Below are 19,496 nucleotides of genomic sequence, written 5' to 3'. Positions count from 1 at the left end.
ATATTGAATTGTCTCACCCCAGTTCAGAGTATACAATTACAGGTAATGGTACACTAGGCTTCCAAGATGGAGGAGCAGGATGCTCAGTATTGAAATCAGATAATGGCCTCTGTCTCTGAGAGTTTAACAGGAGTCTGAGTGTGGCCACTGATACAAGTCAATTGTTTGCATGAATCGTTTCTCAGGCCACATTCATGAAGGCAAAATTTAAAACAAAAAATCTGTAAAACAGTAATGAATACATTTCTGCCAGCTTAAAGGTCACTGTAACCACATCCCATTTATGCTCATGTTTTTTCTGCCATGTTTAAGTAAAGTGTTAGAGAGTGTGTGTGAGAGAGAGAGAGAGAGAGAGAGAGAGAGAGAGAGAGAGAGAGAGAGAGAGAGAGAGAGAGAGAGAGAGAGAGAGAGAGAGAGAGAGGGTGCCATTCACCTCGGATCTGCAGCCCTGGCCCACACGTCTCCTGAGCTCCAGGACTGTCCTGACGTACTGACCATGGAACTAGCTGGCATCGCCGCCACTTGTGAGTTTTCCACCTGAAGAGGTGTGAAGAGGTTGAAATGGTTCTTAGTTAGAATCCATGGACTAGACAGACAACAAAACTGATAGTTTAAAGCCCTGCATAAAAAACTGTTCTCAACACTCTATGCAGGGAAGCACTGGATGGCGCAAACAATCCATTAATAATGCTCCTGTTTTTGGAGTATTAAGCCGCCTATTTGCTTCATTAGACTTGTTTGGAAGATAGCTGTATAGAGACTGCCCTCCCCACACACCTTTCTGACTTTCTTTTAGCTGTCAGATATCACCTGAGTGTGACACCATGAATGTCTTACGATAGATACTGTCTGCTGTGAATATCAATGCCTGTATCTCCATATTCACAGAGTCTGCTTCTCACTCCAGCTTTCAGTGTTTGGATCAACTTTTTTTAATTGTTCAGATTTTTTTTTTTCAGGACACAGTCCTAAAATAGTATTTATAAGTACATATGAGTTTAGCAGTGCTGCTTACTGCCTAGAGTAGCTTAGTGACTTATTTAGGCAGTCTTACAGACTACTAGAGAAGATGCCAAAGAATCCCCAAATACGACAAGGTTCTTCCAGAGTGAACCATGCATTTACTAATAATATATCAGGGCAATCCACATATTATTGAACAAGCTGTTAGTGGAAAGAATGGGTGAAAAAAAATAATTTTATAGTTTCAGAGCCTTAATGCGTTATTCCCATATCATATTAACATTGTTTTTTATCATAGCTGAAGTCCTTTTGGTACCTGGTTATGGACACATCTGTAGCTCTTAACATACATACTGTTACCACCAGTAATTTACAATAACATAGAATAAATATGCGTGTTAAAAAAAAGGACCCATTACCGGTAGCCATGACACACAGATGGAGCCTCGCACTCTCTCTCCTGGCTCAGCACCTCCGGACAGTCTTGCCCCCCATTGGCTGGTAACTGGATGATAATACGTTTCCTAAGCTGCTTCTTCTTATTGTTACCACCTAAGAGAAGCAACATGAAAACCCATGCAGTGTCACTAAAATGTAGCTAAATAAAGAAAATCAAGCACAAGTACATTTTCAATTTCAACGAACACAAACTCCCTTCAGAATAGTGTTTCAAGTCTGTATCACGGGTAATAGTAGAAACACACCTACTATCACACAGTAGCATGTCCTGTTTTACCTAAGACATGAAAACAAACCAGCCATAATGATTTGAATACATTTTATTGAAAGTGAGATTGGCAAGAATATTCTGGAAGTGTTGGGATTTATTATCTAGCCATGTATAACCATTATATGGTAAAAACCGAGTCACACAAATTAATTCTCCGTTGCTATCCTGCCTGCAAGTTGATGTGGAAGTGAGGACCAACATTGTTTTTCAACATTTTTGTCTCCCTTGCTGCCTGCTCCTCTCCCTCAGAGTCATCTGCTTCAGAGGGACTGTGAATCCTCCACCTTGTCTTCCTGCTTTGAGACATCCTCCTCTTAAGGGCGGCTGTGGCTGAGGGGTAGAGTGGTTGTCCTCCAACCTGAAGGACGGCGGTTCGATCCCCAGTCTGAACCATCTGCATGCCGAAGTGTCCTTGGGCAAGATGCTGAACCCTCAATAGCCCCCCATAGAATAACAAAGTGCTGCAAGTAGATGCACTGTATGAATGTGTGTATGAATGGGTGAATGTGAAACTGTACTGTAAAGCGCTTTGAGTGGTCTTCATCAGACTAGAAAAGCGCTATATAAATACAAATCCGTTTACCATTTAACCACTACCTGCCTCCTCGTCTTGGAAGATCAAATAAAGGGCCTGTTGCACAGTATGACTTGCTGACATAACTTCAGTCACTGATATGGCAGCTGACGTACCTTTATAATCTTATGACCACCCAACAACACCTCTGTGATCTCATAGATCAGAATAAATGGACACTAATTAGTTCATTATTTATTTTGTGCTTGCAGGTGCAGATCTCATGTCTGTGTCAGGGCACCCTCTGACATCTGTATGACTACATGATCACCCCTATGCTGTTTTACTCTTTCACTGTCTGTTCCATAAAAAATAAACACAGACATGGCACGTACAGTTCACAGTTTCAATATTCCCTAAAACCATTATATGAAATGTCATCAAATTGTAGTATTTTTACTGTTGTCAGATGTCAAAACGGGTCAAATAATAGTATGTAAGGGTTAAATGCATTGTTGTGGATGTAGCCTAGATGTATGAAAGTAACTGTTCGTGTAGTACCTTTAGTTCTTGTCCCAGATCTTAATCAAATAAAGAGATGTCAATTATGCAGTCTTGAGTGTGTCTCATTAAAAGTGCTGATGTAGAACATATGTGATGAAGTGCAGTGGGTCTACATTTTCTGTAATGCACCCGTCTACTCATCCTCTACAGGAAGTGGCCACTTCAAGGGGAAGGCTAATACAATCAAGTGAAATATTGAATTTTACGCCCATCATCTACTCTGTGGTATCCAATACACCTCTATGGGTGGTAGAGGTTATGGACTTTACAGGAAGTCTATGTGAAGACTATCAGATTACAGCTCGTATACTGCCAGAGTCCTGGTGATTTGTCTTCAGGACTGTGATGATTTACAGAAGGTAGAGAACCCCCGTTGAATGTATCTAAAGATGAGAGGATGCGTACAAGAGAAGGGAACTGTACTGTTTGTGGATTGTCTTATGTCCTATCAGAGTTTCTGCGCAAAAAGAAAGATGCATAGATACTGAAAGAAAGAAAGTAATGGAGTGTAGACAAGATTTGTTCAGCAGATTCAGGGGAGTAACTTTGCCAATATTCTGTGTGTATAAAACAAAGCTCAAGAGAATGACAGCCACACGCACACACTGAGGCTAAGTGTTCTGAGCTCTCCTGCTGATTATTTGACAATTAGGTTCTAAATTGAATCAACCTTCTAATAATTCTACCTTTGTGGTCTGCAGCAACAACAGAATACAAATGGGCTTTCTCAGCCCCATGAGGCTTTACACCTAAAATAAACAATTTCCTAGAGGAAGACTCAGATTTAGAATGTGTTTTTTTTGGAGATACTGCATTTCCCTAGAATTTATTAGACTTGACACAACTCAAACAGAATTTGATTCTTTGGTATTCCGTCTCAGTGAGCGCGATGATTTTATTATCTGTCTGCCTGTGCTGAAATAATGATGAGCATATTCGGTATGCTTCATCAAACAAGAACACAGACAAGCTTTGATGATCGTCTTGGTGCTGTAGCATTTAGCTTGGGTGACACCATGTGAAGTGTCGCTGTGTGAAGAGAATCTACCTGCTCGACATGTTGATGGGCAGGGGCTCCACTCGCTGTACGGGCTCACAACACAGTCTCTTTTGCATGGTAGCAAGCAGGGCCTGACGGTGTCTGGGCGCAGACTCTCTGGACACCTGAAAGTACATCATTGACATGCTCAGTCGCACACAGAGACACACACACAGAGTACCCTTGAAAATCTGATAGAGACATGGTGGATCAGAGCCAAAGGAAGCATGCTGAGAGTTTGCTAGGAGGCTCCCAATGCGCCTGGCTTCACAACTGGTTCATTTTGCGAGACTGTGACTGTGTGATTGTGTGCTTGTGTGCGTGCGTGCGCATGGGTGTGGTGTGTGAGTTTATGTGCTGCAGCAGTGGCGGAAAATCCACACGTCCATTCTCAGTAGGGCTACATTGATGATTCACTGTATGTTTTTCCTTATTCAAGCTCTGTACTGCAGCTCATTGGATTAGAAGTGAATCAAAGATTAAAGCCAAAACTGTCCTCTCAATACCACATAAGCAGGAGTCATTGGTGTTGTGTCAATGTTTCTTTCTCACTCTGCCAAGGAGGTTATTTTTTTTATAGTTGTGTGTCTGTATATCTGACGGTTAGCAGGATTACACAAAAAAAACTTGGTGGAAGGGTGGAGAATGGGTAACTGATACTTTTGAAAGAAATCTGGACAAGGAGGCAGATCCAGGAATATGTCATCACTATGTTTAACATTGCACTAGGTATTTTGGGACATTTTCACTGATTTCAAAGGAAATAATTAATAGAATTTGATGAAATAAAATTAGGCATAAAACAAGTTGGTGCAGCTTAATAAAATGTAAGGGGTCTTGGCGATGCCAAGAAATGCTCTCTATTGAGTCCCATCATAGAAACAAGAAACTCATCAGTAACATTTGATTAGGGAATAAAATAATGGGGGTTGGCGGAAAGAAGAGAAGGAGGTTAAGAGAATCTGACAGAAAGACAGACTGAAACGTTGGCAGGAGAAAGAAGGTGAGGCAAGGAAAAGAAAAGCAAATACAACAAATAAAAACACAAGACAATAATGGAGGTAGTGTAACACTGTTACAAAGCTACAAAACCTTGTAGAGGTCAGGTGGATTAATGGTTCTCCAAAGCAAGTAACCTGGAAGAGTAAACAACACTGCTGTTCCCTCTCTCATTAATGGAAGACATTGCCACATGTCCCAAGGTTGCCCTGATAGGGCTGTTAGAAGCACAAAATGAGGACCCTCTTGGTATAATGAGTCCAAACCTAAGTTTCACACCAGGCTTAATGAACCAAACTTAACAAGCTAATCCACCAGAATCCCAACTGAAACCAAAAAGGTCAGGTATGAAAGTTTTCCATTTGCAGTTCACTAGTCTAAAGCTTTTCAAATGCCTCACTACATCATTGACTTGTTTTCAGTTTCCCAAATTGATATGTTGAAAAAAATTCATCACCGTGGTGATTCATCTGACTGCAGTGACACCATTAACCTTTTAACAACAGTCTTTTTGTAGAAGCCAAACTTTAGCCTCTAACCCCCAATTAAAAAATTCATCACCGTGGTGATTCATCTGACTGCAGTGATACCATTAACCTTTTAACAACAGTCTTTTTGTAGAAGCCAAACTTTAGCCTCTAACCCCCAATTTATAAATTCCATGTAATTGATAAAAAGTCCACAAGAAATACAGAGATATACAACATACACACAAACACACACTAACATTTGACAATAATTAAATAACAACAATATTTCACAATCAATATTTTGATCCACACACCTAGTGTATCATGCTTATTAATTAAAAAGCTCTAATGCCATGAGTAGGGATGGGGGGAAAAATCGATTCAGTTACAAATCGCGATTCTTATGAATGACGATTTTAAATCGATATGCTGCTGATTTTTTTTTAAAACATATTTATTGGTTTATACCGGGGGGGGGATATATTGGGGGAGCAACATCACCCCAGAGCATGTTGACCAGCTCTTGTTTTTGCACAAGAATCTAAACATACCCAAGCACTAGCTTTGCATCGGCTACATGCAAACAACAATAGCCTAAGTGGCATACATTTCTTAGTCTGTCAGTTTGTGTGCAGTTGACAGGGGTTATACAATAATAGGGCACATTTTTATTTATTTTCTCTATTGGCTGCCCGGCAGTCATTAAGTTAATGTTAATATTTGAAATAAAACTGGTAAAGCTCTAAGTGAATTTGACTGTGTTGTATTTGAAGGAATGATTCAACATTTTTCCATGGTCCAGTATTTAAAAAAAAAAATAACCAAAAGAAATCCCAGGAAATCGTAATATCGAATCGCAATACTTACAGAATCGCAATACCCACAGAAATCGCAATACATATTGTATCGCCACCTAAGTATCGTGATAGTATCCTATCGGGAGGTCCCTGCCGATTCCCGTCCCTAGCCATGAGTCATAGTGAGGATTGGCAGTCCTCACTCTATGTCCACAGCTGGTGCAACTGTTAAGAGTGTGTGTCCCTCGCTCTACTGATGTGAAAGTGTGTCCCTGGTCAGCAGGCTCACTGCTCAGCATGACACTTTATGTTCAGGAGTAAACGCAGGAATACAAAATTCATTTCCATACACAGCAGGGGGGCTGGGGGGATTTGCCTGCATAGGGCCACCGTGCTGCCAGAATAATGTTGACGTTCTGTTGAATAAATTAATGGATAATACCGTTTCCGTGCAGATGCCTTGAGGAGGGGGAAACAGACCCATATGCTTAAAAATTGTTGGTCAGCAGCTCCTCAGCTTATACCTCTGCCAGACACCAACATCCACATACTAACCAGGAGAATGAATGGTACAAAGTGCCATGTGCAAACTAAGTCTACAAACCAATCCTGAGTCAATCCTGATGATCAGGAACTGACACCATCTTGTCTGACATGCTAGACAGTAATCCAAATATCCTCTCATCATTCTCACTGGTTACCGTTTGTGTGGTCATTTGTCCTGTTGCTACAATAGTTTAATGGCTGTAAACAGATAGCTGGGTCATATGTCCCCACTCTTCACCCTGTTAACAGCTGTGGATGTGATTTGACAAGGTATCAAAGGGAATGTGCACTTTTCTATCTGAATTTGTTTTTACTGCCTTATATTTCTTTATTTATAAATGATAGATGTCTACTGAACCTTTAAATTGATGAGTTGTGACATCAAGACTTTACTCTAATTCTGCCTATACAACTTTAACTGGTCAACTGTCTCTCCAAGGAATAAAACTAATGCAACACCAGACCAGTTTGAAATGTTCTCAGTTGTGATCTACAGTTCATTATTCTTGATCATACAAATTAATATGTGGCTGTTACTTTAAGATGAATAGTTGCATAATGTTGTTTCAAAGAACCATATATTTTCCAAATCCTTCATATTCTGTCATCTAGAGATGTAACTCAAATGTTACAAATATCAACAAAATATGACACAAAACAACCTAACCCTAAAATAACAAAAGAAACGATAGAAATGAGGATCCAATAAACACAAAAGAGTTATCTCTTTCTGCTCTATTAGGTGGAATATGGCTCTTGAATATACAAGATAGATTTTACAGACCATTGAAAACTGGGTTGAGGGAAATATCATAAAAAACTTAAGTGGACAACTTATAACATGTTAAATACCAGGTTCTCATTTTAAACCAGCCTAGTGTCCTGTTTTACAATGCAGCAAAGATCCAATTCATACCTGAGGTCCATGTTTAAAGACTTAAGGGGAATCTTACTTTTTGGGAGGAACCTGGCCCACATTGACCCGGATACAGATGATCTTGCGAGTTTGCATCCCCACTGAGCAGGAGGCGTCATCCCCATGTGTTCTGCTCACAGATGTGTTGGTGACCGGAATGGAGGAGTCCTCTATGCACTGGCCCCAAGGGTATGTTTGCCAGTGGTACACAGTGCAGGGGTGGCCATTGCAGTTCCTCACCTCCTGCAGAGCACTGTTGTTTGGACAGAGGATTCCACCTGAGGGACAGTGAAGCAGAGTCAGTATTGCATCTGTGCCACGGACAAAATCTAATTAGCACTTACACAGGAAGTTGGAAAACGAAGATAAGAACAATTCTAAAACACTTAGAACTCCATCAACTCGTTATGTCTTGGTTGACTAGCTAGAACCTGGGCAGGCCTAGCAGGAATCATAAGCTGACAACAATTTCAGAACAGAAAATATCTCTGATTCTTGAAACCTTGTGCACTCAACACAACTAAGCCCCTCTAATCAGCTGACGGAGTAACCGGAAATTAAGTTAATTGATGCCTACAAATCAGGGAATTCTATAGAAAGATATCATCATGCTTCCAGATCAAATTGCACCTTCTGAAATGTCAATAAGAGATGTAGAATCAATAGAACTTGGAATTGCAGGTCTGCTGGGAACAAAGAAAAGTCAAACCCCGAATGACTGCAGAGGAGCTGGAAGAAGGTTGATCCGAAAAAGGAGTGGTGCTTCATCATTCCGCTGTACAGCCTTGTTGTGCAAACAGGATCAGAAGGACCCCCAAACCGGCCAACTCATCACAAAAGACACCATCTGCAGTGACTACAGGATAAGCCTGAGTCATTTTGGCCTGGCCTGTACACCTTTGGTGAACAGGCCAGTCACCAAAGGTGTGTTTGGAGAAAAAAAAAAGACAAGCAACTGCCAACTTGTCAACTGTTAGGTATTGATGTGGGTATATATTCTTTGGCATTGTGTATAAGCCAGTAGCACAGGAAACATCATACAGATTACAGACAGAGGAAGTAATTAATTCTCCTCAGTGCCAACAGACTCTGGATACAAATGTCCTGCAGTCGTTGGGAGAGTGGAATGTGCTGTGTGTGAGAGCAGCTTCAGAATTTATAGCGATAAAAGTGATATAAAAAATTGAAAGTTGAGAAGATTCTGAAATCAGGAATAGCGACCATCCTTACTGGCCACTAAAAGTGTTTGCAAGCTGTGATATCTGCCTGTGTGTGTGTGTATGGAGTTATCAAGAGTTGTCTGAGTAGGGTGCACACAACATTTGCATGTGCAACTTTTAATTATTCTAGTTAAGGTAAGACAATTGGCAAGCAGTAAGGTGTTGGCTATCACCTGCAGTGTGAGTCTTTGTGGATAGCTATAGATAAACAATCAGCCTTTATTTTTCTATGACTTGTATGACAACAAACATGGCTGAAGCATTATGAGAGATAAGGTTGACAGTCTCTGGGGGCTGGGCCAGCCACAAGGATTGACATAGATGAGTTGACCCAGGGGGCAGAGTGTCTATACAGAGCCAGGGGCCTGGATGTGGACCCAGGTGGGGTTTGCACACCATGTGACTCACTTCATCACGAAACCTTGTCATCAGCAGCCGCCATCACCTTGGGGAGAAGACAACCCCGTATGAGAAGGTCAGCCATTAGTGCCTCAGAAGGCATTGAATGACATCTTCCAGCCAGAGATGGAGCATTAAATTGGACATGAGAAAGCAGCTCAAATAGAGGAAACGCCTGACCTCTGTGTTACAGCTCAGAGGTGATGTCCTCAACTGTAATTTATAAGCGATATCATTGGATTTCATCATCATGTGAAGTCATCTATCAGGTGTGGAGCTCATTAACACATGGAAAGACACACCATTATTGCTGAACAGGCTAATTAAAAAGTTAACTGATAACTATTTAAGTGCTACCAATTAAACCTGACATGTTTTTGAGAAATGAGCAGCTCAAATGGGTGAAATGTATCCAGGTCACAAGAAAGGGTTCTGCAGCAGTCGACTTTACCTCATCACTGCCTTCAGATATTATTGGCTGAGTGCTTAACAAAGTGATTAACTCAACACTGTCTTGTCATTTGTAATGTTTGTCTTGACTTGAATGATCTCATACCACCACCTGTTCAAACAACACTGATATTTGTGTGAGTGACTATGCAGCTAATAGTTCACTGAAGACTATGGAGACTATATGCAAAACATGATCAGTCTCATGTAAAACAAATTGCTGACAATGTTTGTTGTTTGTTGTTTTAGGATGAAAAAGGGTAATATAATATTGCTATGTAACCTTTCTGCATTGATATGTCTAGAGAAAACTAAACATATGTTATAAACATTACTGAATTATGTAGTTACATTATCAATATTGGATTTCAAACCTATAGATATATATTTTTTTAATCAAGCTAATGGTACTCTCCATTTGCTGTCATGGTTATGGCCTCATATCCCCTTTGCACATGTGTCAGTGTTGTGGTTGTCTGATTAAAGTGGTTAAAATGCTTCCTCTTCCAGTTTTAGCCATATTTGTTATTCTTTAGATCTTCTACATCATTATAACTATACACAATATCTTAAACTGATGGAGGATTTTGAACAATCAGGCGTGTGATCTTTAAAGATATGAATTTAAAACTGTATACAAGATATAAAGTATGCTATTGCCTGCCATTATGCTTAGGCTAACCTCGGCTATACATCATCATTTAGGTTCTGGGAAATAAAATAAAAATCTCACCCTCTCCTAGAGGTGGTGACATTATGAGCTCACCACTCTGCCGAGAGGATTGTTACTTTCACACTGTAAAGCCCATTGGTACAAAAAAAAAGAAACACATTACTCATGTTTCCTCTGACTTGTGTACTTTTGTACTTTTATACTTGTGAATTTAAGACAAGTGTGTGCTGATCTGTTTTGTTTCTCACATTATGTCAACCAACGGCATAACCTAACAGCTTAATGCATCCTCTTATAGGTGAGTTATAATTGACACTGCTAAACAGACCATGGCAACTCCCGTCCTTGGATTCATTGTCCAATAGATTTGAAACCCAGTTGAACCAATTATCCAATGAGGATTTTACATCTGCACCTATGTCAGCTGCCATTTGCTGGAAGGTGTACAGAGAATCCTGTTTCATTTAGATGCTTCATTAGTGAAGTGTAAATAGTTGTTCATCAGTTCCAGGTTTGCTGGTTTAACTTAGTTCCAGTTCTTTAGCTGAAACTAAGCTAATTGCCCATTTTCTCAGCTCTATGCCAAATATTCAGACTTGACAATGTATCAGAAAGAGCCATGGCAGTGCAGTAATTTACAGAATATCTACAGTAGATGATCACGAATGAAGAAATAATCAAGGTAAGCAGTTACTGTATTGCTGACCCTCATTTTAATTTCTAAATTAGTGGTTTAGTCCTAAATTAATATTTTTTTCATGAAAAGATAGATTCATAGTTTCATTTCTCAGCAACTAAACTAATGGAAAACAGGGCATCACAAGCGATGGCCTCTTTTAAACTAAGATCTTTTTCAAAGGTTTTGTAAAAAACACATTATAGGACAGGTGTGCAAACAAAAAACAGGACCATTTCATGTCTCCATTCATAAAAGCTCAGACTGTGACTTTTACCTTTTCCTACTGTGATGATGATGGACTGAAGAGTAGCTTTAAGGCAGCCAACCACAAATTGGAGATATTTTTAAACCTCGGTAAGGGCAAGAGTTGGTGTAAGGGCAAGAGTTGCCTTTCACTCTACTCCACTTTGTGACCCTTACAGAATACTGAGACACTTTCCAAACCTTTCTCAGCTCAGTAAAGCTGACAGCTAGGAGATGTCTATGTTACTTGACACTTAATTCATTACATTCCAAATCAACATGTTTGGCTCACTGCTCTGGCCCTTGCCATCCATCTAACTCTCCAGCAATATCTGCTTACTGAATGCTGAGAAAGCAGCTAGACAAGGCGTGGCACACAGGACTCAGTATCGTGTGTGATCCATGTTCCCTCGCTCCAGCGTGGATGCTACTTTATTGCAAATATGTAAAAGACAGCATACCAAACAATGTGCTCCAGAAGTCAGACGTCATAAGCTGTTAAAATGATAAAAGGGGCGTAAAACATAAAATTACGATCGACTGCCAAGCCAGATGCTTAAACCATCTGTGCAGCCTCTCATTTTTCCACATAACGTGGTTTGGTGAGAATGGGTCACTCACAGTGTGATTGACAGCTTGGGGGGGCTGGGCTTTAACAGTTGCTTCAGCATCATTCCAGCACCATTTAAATATCCACCCCTTACCTTGGGATTTGAAATAAATAATGCAAAGGAATATTCAATACTACTGTTACTACTCATGTACAATAAAAAATGTTTGTATCTATTCGGTTTTTCATTCTATTTAATCTATTATTTATTCTATTTTTCTTCTATATGGATTTTGCTGGGCCAGCACATTGGCAGGAACAGTTGACATCAAGGTAGCTACTTTTCTATTTCCCTGGAAGTCTACACACGACATCAGCAAAACATCTATTGCTGCCACCTAAGAACATCCAAAATATATGTACCGAAGATTGGTTGCACCAACGGAAGCAGGGAAGGACCTTGAACAGAATTAAATGCAAAATCCTTGTGAATTTTTGAGGCAAGAAGATTTTGTACTACACAGTTTGACATTGTGATAAAAAATATTGTGCTTCAGTCTTGTGACAGTTCTGTGGGTTTATCCCTCCACTCACTTCTTACCCTGCATCACAGTAACCCACGCCACAACCTTTGCAGTCGCTGCAGAGGAACACAAAACAACAAACTTTGACATTTTACTTAAAAGGGGAGAAGAGGCGAGGAGGATACGCAGCAAATATAGGGGAACTTGCACTACTCGCACAATGTGGAATTTTGGCTGATTTGTGAAGGCAGACACTGATATTAAGGGATATGGTCAGGGTTAGCATTATTATCTTAGCTTGTATTAAGTGGTGCTGACTGACTGATTTCTAAGTCATTTAAAGTTCCATGTGAAGTGCAACGATGTATCTGTCGGACCCAACAAACAATATCCGGGTGCAGCTTTATTCTCCTGCTTCAGAGACTTCCTACCTTCTCCAGCGTTATAGGCGAGGATGGAGCGAGCTCTGGTCTGCTTTCCCTCCGTGTTTTTTCCAGAGCAGGTATGGGAGCAGAGAGACCAGGGGGTCCAGGGGCTCAGGACACAGTCCTTTGGGCAAGGCACCTCGCACACGACGGGCATGGGCAGGATGGCATCACGGCAGAGCTGTCTTTCCACGTATTTACCTGCATGATGCAACATAAACAACAAGTTTTTAATAAAAATGTATATAAAACAAAAGACAAATGGAGGCTAAATGTGAGTCATGTTCCAATTCAGTCCACAAAAAGGCTACATTAATGAAGGACTGGTTTGTGCTTCTTCCTTTCTTTCTTTCTTTCACAGTAGGGACAGGGGGGTTAAATATAGAATACTGAAGTCAAATTCAAAGCTGCATCATTAGCATTAAGTTAGATGTAAATGTTAACAAAGCATCACAATACAGTCTACCGAAGTACATATGCTTGTGTGTGCTCCGTCAGGTAGTGCCATGTTGCTACATATTGAGAAGCAACTTCTGTCAAGCAGATTTGCTTCTTTCTCCTGGAAGTATTTAGCTCACTGATATTTGGAATTAATTACTAAATTCCTTATTCCTTATTTCAGTGATGTCGCAACACTACCAAGTGTTAAATTTTGCAGTTGAGCCAAAAGCAAAACAAGCAGAAAAATCATCAGAGAGCTCCTTATTCCACCCACCAAAGATAGGTTAAACCAAAACAAAACATGAACATCTTTTAACTTGATAACCGAAATTACGAGAGTGGGGTGACCCTGAGCGAAAGTGTACTTACAGCTACACTGAGGAGAAATGTGTTAATTTAAAAAATAAATAGGTCTGAGCAGAGTTTTTTTATGTACAATACTTAAATGCTTGTATTCTATTTATTAGCACCTGTAAATAGATATTTACTCATAACCTGTATGTTTGAGGGTAGAAAAGCTCAAAGCAATCCTCATATTGTCCAATATGTGTTGGACATTTTTTTCAATCATTGCAATACTAATATAATTTCAACCCCTTTGGAACATTTTCATATGTTTGATCCATAATAGTGCTTAACTGAACATTAATACTTTAGCATATACCACTGGGATAGTTCAGCAAGTCCAATAAGTGAGCCTTAGTGTAGTAAATGCATGTTTAAATATGTATATACATGCAACTTTAAAACTGTCAGGTTCTAATGTGTTGCAGGCCCATACCAACAAGGACAAATGTCAAAACAATGCTGAATGTCTGGTCCAACAGTTTATTCTTTTCCTGCCCCACCTTCTTCTTCTTTATACAATTTTCTTTCTGTTTCAATATACAACATCATAAAAAGTCATCTCTTTAAGTGTTCAATGACTGTGAACGTTTTTGTTTTGCAGCGACACACTAAATATGCAGAGAGTTGTAGAATATTTTTTTTTCTGCAATAAAAATAGTCCCAAATTGCTGTCACGTGAGTATTCATACTGGTTTCTATTTAAGATCTTCTCAAGGACTTGCTTTTAGAGGAGTGGAGCTGTTAAGCTGCTGATGTGTTCTATATTGATCAAGATCTGCAGGCTGTCTTCACTCTCCATCCACCCCCATCTATCCGTTCCGTGCCATTCCATCCCCACCCATCCTGTCGCTGAAAGACCATATCTGAAAATCTCATTGTAAAGGAGAGGAAGAATGGCAACTGATAAGTCGAATGACACGCCAGGGACCCCAGGGAAAACACGGACCCATTTTCATCAGAGGGACAACAAGAGATCAATAAAAAGCCAGTCAGGAGAAAACCCTGAGGGATGATGCCACATGGCTGGGGGAGAGGGGCAGCGTTGGTGATGGGAGACATATGGGGCCCTGACAGGGGTAATAGAAGACACCCATATGATAGATACTGGAGAAAATCATTCAAGTGTCCGGAATCAAGTGATGGCTTCCATGGTGTCTTTTGTTAGTGGAAGAACACATGAGTCGACTCTAGTGCTTGGTGATTAAAAACACTGTGAATGTGAAAAAGTGTGGCTATCTTTGTCATATCTTTTCCCATTCTAATGAAAAGAAAAATGGTGGAAGGTATGCCGGTGGGTAGGAGAACAGTGCACATCTCACCCTTTTCAAAAATCTGACTGTAAAAATTTCAAATTTAGTCTGAAGGTAAGGGTTTTCAATGAGCTACTATTACAGTAGCTATGACAGGAGAAACAAAGACACATGCCAGGAACAGGAACATCATTTGGGGGTAAATGCCAAAGTTGTGTCAAAAGAGGCCTTGTAGAGAAGCAGGGGGGAAGTGGTTCAGAGAAAGCACCTTATGTTATGCTGTTTAAAATCCTTCCGCGAAGCTGAAACATCTGAGAAGCTCAAGTGATACCAGTTGGCCCTGAGCTCAGCAAGCAATTGAAGCGATCAAAGCGAGGAATTTTCTTTTTAATGTTACACACACAAGGCAAGTCAAACCTCTGTCTGAAACTGTGTTGATGGAAATGTACCCGATGGAAGTTGACATCTCCTCCGTTCAACCCTGCCACATATGGAGGAGATTGCCTCTCATGCAGTCAGAGGTAATAGGGAAGAAAGGAAGACTAAATCCATGCTGACTTTGTGGAGCAGGCTGCGCTAATCTAATTTACCAATAAATCTGATTCAACAGGGTGCCATGAAAGGAAACCCATGCACATCTCTTCGGCTGAGTGCCTCTCAGAAGATCGAAGGAGAGGGAGGAAGAACGATGAAGATGAGGTCACCTTGAGAAATACTTGGAGTCAAAGAACTTCCCAATTTTGTCATAGAGTGGAATAGGCAAAAGATCAATGCATATGTGAGGGACGTTAAAAGCATTATTAATACTGTATAGGATGTGTCTTCTGTGAGAATGTAACCCCTATGAAGATAGGACATATGACCACAACGAAATATAATCGCTCTATTCAGCTACCAGCTCCCACTTGTTTGCAGGAACAAAAAAATAACCCGAAAAATAGGATAGAAGGTGGTAGCCATCAGTGAACATGTGTTATTCTATTTGTTAAATTTGATGATGCATGTTAGGGGTAATTAGTTAGTCCATGCTAGTTATTTCATGCTATAAAATCACTTGGTCAAGCAACTGTGTTGGTGCAACATTTAAGCAAAATCCATAATCACCTCTAAAGGCTCTAGTATGCTTCTACGTTCTCCGTTTCTCGGAGAGGGCTCCACAGGGGTCCAAGAGTCTTTTTGATATTTACTTCTCCGACCTTCTCCGACCACTTTACGTCGAAAAAAATTCACCGCCAAACCCATAGGCGGCGCAACGGAAGACGAGCTCAGAGAAGCCTACCCCAATTATCGGAAGAAGAAGTCCACTTGTGTTTATATTTCTCTGTCAGCCTGCCTCCCACACACTGAACCATGGCAACTAACAGAACTAAATAAAGTGACACCCAGCGGGTCAAGATGCTGATGTTATCGTTTCTTAGCGCAGCGGTTCCCCGGTCTTGTTTCCGAACTGTGTTGCTGATTCCACAGCTTGGATCTGCTTGAGGCTACATGTAGCTAGAAGCTACCCGGAGCTAGCTCCCCCCCAGCTTTTACACACAGTCAGCAGGACTCCCGGCACTAACTACTACCCAGTGTTTGCTTCTAACCTGGCGGTATTATATAAACAGTGTCATGATAGAAGTGGAGTTAAAGTCGTGGCGGCGGGTTTATGAACTGTTAGCACCGCAGTTAGCATGGTGGCTAGCCCGCTAGCTTAGCCTGCTAGCGCCGTTTTGAAAGCTTGTTATAACCGTCTGTGACCGTGCACACATGCCGTCAGTGCTCTGACGAGCCACCGTCAGCCGGACAACTCCGCTGGCTTAACACACACGTCACATTAATCGTAGAATCGTAGTTGTGTTTGAGGCTACATGGAAGTAAACAGGAAGTTTGAGGTCCGGAAATGACGTCGAACAGAAATGATGTCGTACGGAAATGACGTCATACGGAAATGATGTCGTTCGCGTACCAATCACAGCCAAGAGCTGTCCGTCGCTCTCCAACATGAAGACGGAGAAGGGAGAAAAATCAGACCTGTACGAAAAGCTGTCCGAAGCCCTCGGAGAGGGCGTTCCACGACGGATAGGGCGGTCTTATCTGTCCGTTTTTTCAAAAACGGAGAACCGTAAATTGGCCTTAAAAAGACTGGCTTTAAAAATGTCACCAGTGCAATGCAGCACTGCTTTATCAGGAATATCTTGCCTTCCTGTGTACAGTGGCAGGAAGTTCATCTTTATTCACAGTTTTTATTCACACTACAACTTGCAATAGACTGAAGGAATTCAGATTCAGAGTAGAATGTCAGGATGTCAGCACAGACAAACAATCTCTCGCTCTCTGAGTTGCCACTAAATATATAAAGACTTGAATGTAATGTAATGTTAGGTTCTTGATCAATGATACAATTAGTTTTTTCTTCAACATACCTTAGCACAATTATGAGAAATATTCACCGTTACAGTAACTTTCAGCTTTTTTGCCCGGATTAAAAACAGCCTGCAAATACTCTCTTCTTTTACCTTTAAGACTAAGATTTTCATGCTATATTTGTTAGTCATCTTTTCCACCCAAAAATAAAATGCGTGCATTGTCGTCGCAGTTCAGTCATAAAACCCTTCCACATCACAGACAGTGTCCCCTGCGTGGCTTCTGGCAGCACTGTCAGCTGAGGAGTTAATCAAAGCCAGCAGCAGTGGAGGTTGTACCAGCTTGTGGTAAACAAGGGTGTTTCCCTCACATGTAGCACAGCTGCTAAGAGAGTTTGAGGAGCAAATACAAACAAGTTACACTGCTCTGCATCACTGTGCCTTCTCCATCTCCCCTCCTCATTTTCATTACAGGTAAAGTTTAGACCAGTCTGAATCTTTTGTTGTAGAACATCACCACACTAGTATACCACATTATTCTGTTCAATTACCCATCTCAAAAGAACAACTGCCAACAACAGCTTGGCTGTTGGCACTTTGCGTAGTGGAGCCTCTTGGGGAAATGCCAAAAGTATTGCAATGTAATGTAAAAGTTAAACAAAAAAATTATTAAAATGTCATGTATTAACCACTGGTTTGGAAATGAAAAATATCTGCAATATCTCTGGAGCTCAGCAGATATCCATCTTAGGTCCAAAATGTCCATAGAAAAGAGAGTAAAGACGATTGGTTGCGGGGAGGATTAATAATCAGCGCCACAGTGGTAGCATAGTACACTGCAGCCTGTGAACCTTGATGATAAGTATAATATGGAAACTGATGAACAAGCCCCATCTCTCTTTCACTCCCCAGAGCCCTCATTAGCAGCGACTGTATTATGGTTCAGGAATCTACCCACACTATCCATATCCCCTCCCCCATAACATTTTTACCATTGACTTCTCAGGCCATTGTCTTCTGGTTTTGTTTTGTTGTTCCTTCATTGCAAAAAAAGAAGAAGCAAACTGCAAATAGCTAAAAATAAATATGTCTCTCAATTCATCTCTTGTCACAACATCACCTAAATATTACATCATACTGAAAGAAAGATTAGAAAAAAAATAGATCTAAAGACATTTTGCTACCTGCAGTTTTCTATAACAAATGTTAACTTTCCCACAGGCTCTCTCAGGGAATATGTGTGAGTGACATTCAGCTTCCCTTTTATTTAGGTTGCCCTTTTATTACACTTAATTTGTCGAGAATGAACAGAAATGAAACAGAAAAATGTTTCAAAGAATCCCAGTTGTTTTCTGTTCCCAACTTCCCAGAAGACACAAAACATGTATTAGGGTCTTTTTTAGCAAAATACATTATTATTCCTTCCACTGCTCTCAGCAGAACCTCTGAAAGTTGGAGGTTCACTTCAGTACTAAAGTACAACAGATTCAACTTTTAATTGGACCCAGTGGCACATGATGTACAATGCAGAGTAGAAAGAGCTCACTGTGTTTTGTTTACTGTCCCAACAACTTTTTACAGTTGTGAAAAAAAGTCACACAAATGTATAAATGGTGTATATGGTTTATAGCACTCAATTAAATTTTTCGTTTTTCCTAATATACGATGTGTTAAGTCAGATGTATTGTATATTGAACTACTTATCTCCAGAAAAAGCTTCTGATTTCATTGCTCCCCTTGTGGAAAAAAATGAAAAAGTAAAATACTGTCTATCTCTGCACGCTATATGCACGTGTGAAAGACAAATGCAGGAAACTGCATTAAAAACCTAAACATTATCCCTGAGGAAAACAGAAGTGATCAAATGTTTTCTTTGACTAAGAGGAAAGTAACACTACCAAAAATAAAAAGATTGAGATTCACTAAATGTGACTGAAACTAACACGTCTTTCATCTCAGAAAATTAACAAACGTGCCAACACTGCTTTCCTGGTGCCTTGCATTCTCTCACAGGAGCCCAGACGAAAGCAGCTACACAGAGGAACACAATGAAATTGCTTAGAAAAGCAGAAACAACAGAGCGATGTCTCCCCACAACTACGGCAATTACAATGATGGGCAATGAGCCAAGGCTACAGGGCCCACAGTATGAGGGTTCAAAGGGAGGCCGAGAAACTTTGCAGCATTCAGAGCTGAGTAAACTCACACACCACATTGAACACAACCTCCCAGTGTAACAGATCCCGTCCAGTTATCTGCTAATTAGCTCAATGGTTTTAAAGAGTCACGTTATCAGTGCTGGTACATTTGCAGTTCTAAGCACCTGCATCTGACAGTAAAACACTTGAAGGTTTTCACCCTTAGGTATATATTTCATAAACAGATTATTGTGATAGGGTTAAGTCCTGAAT

At 40.5% G+C, this 19,496-nt stretch overlaps 1 protein-coding gene across 1 annotated transcript in view; it reads right to left on the bottom strand.

The window, feature by feature from the left end:
- thsd7aa (thrombospondin, type I, domain containing 7Aa) overlaps nucleotides 1-19,496 on the bottom strand; it is a 138,928-nt gene that overhangs the window by 30,846 nt on the left and 88,586 nt on the right. The window contains exons 7-11 of the mRNA XM_061093305.1: nucleotides 12,708-12,902; nucleotides 7,576-7,816; nucleotides 3,820-3,935; nucleotides 1,383-1,515; nucleotides 434-537 (exon numbers count right to left, since the gene is read on the bottom strand). Of these exons, the coding sequence (XP_060949288.1) occupies nucleotides 434-537; nucleotides 1,383-1,515; nucleotides 3,820-3,935; nucleotides 7,576-7,816; nucleotides 12,708-12,902 (789 nt within the window). The remainder of the gene's footprint in view (nucleotides 1-433; nucleotides 538-1,382; nucleotides 1,516-3,819; nucleotides 3,936-7,575; nucleotides 7,817-12,707; nucleotides 12,903-19,496) is intronic.

Source organism: Limanda limanda, chromosome 19 (assembly GCF_963576545.1).
Source record: "Limanda limanda chromosome 19, fLimLim1.1, whole genome shotgun sequence".
NCBI lineage: Eukaryota > Metazoa > Chordata > Actinopteri > Pleuronectiformes > Pleuronectidae > Limanda > Limanda limanda.
Note: the sequence above shows the minus strand (reverse complement) of the source record. Positions and strands in the feature narration are given on the sequence as shown.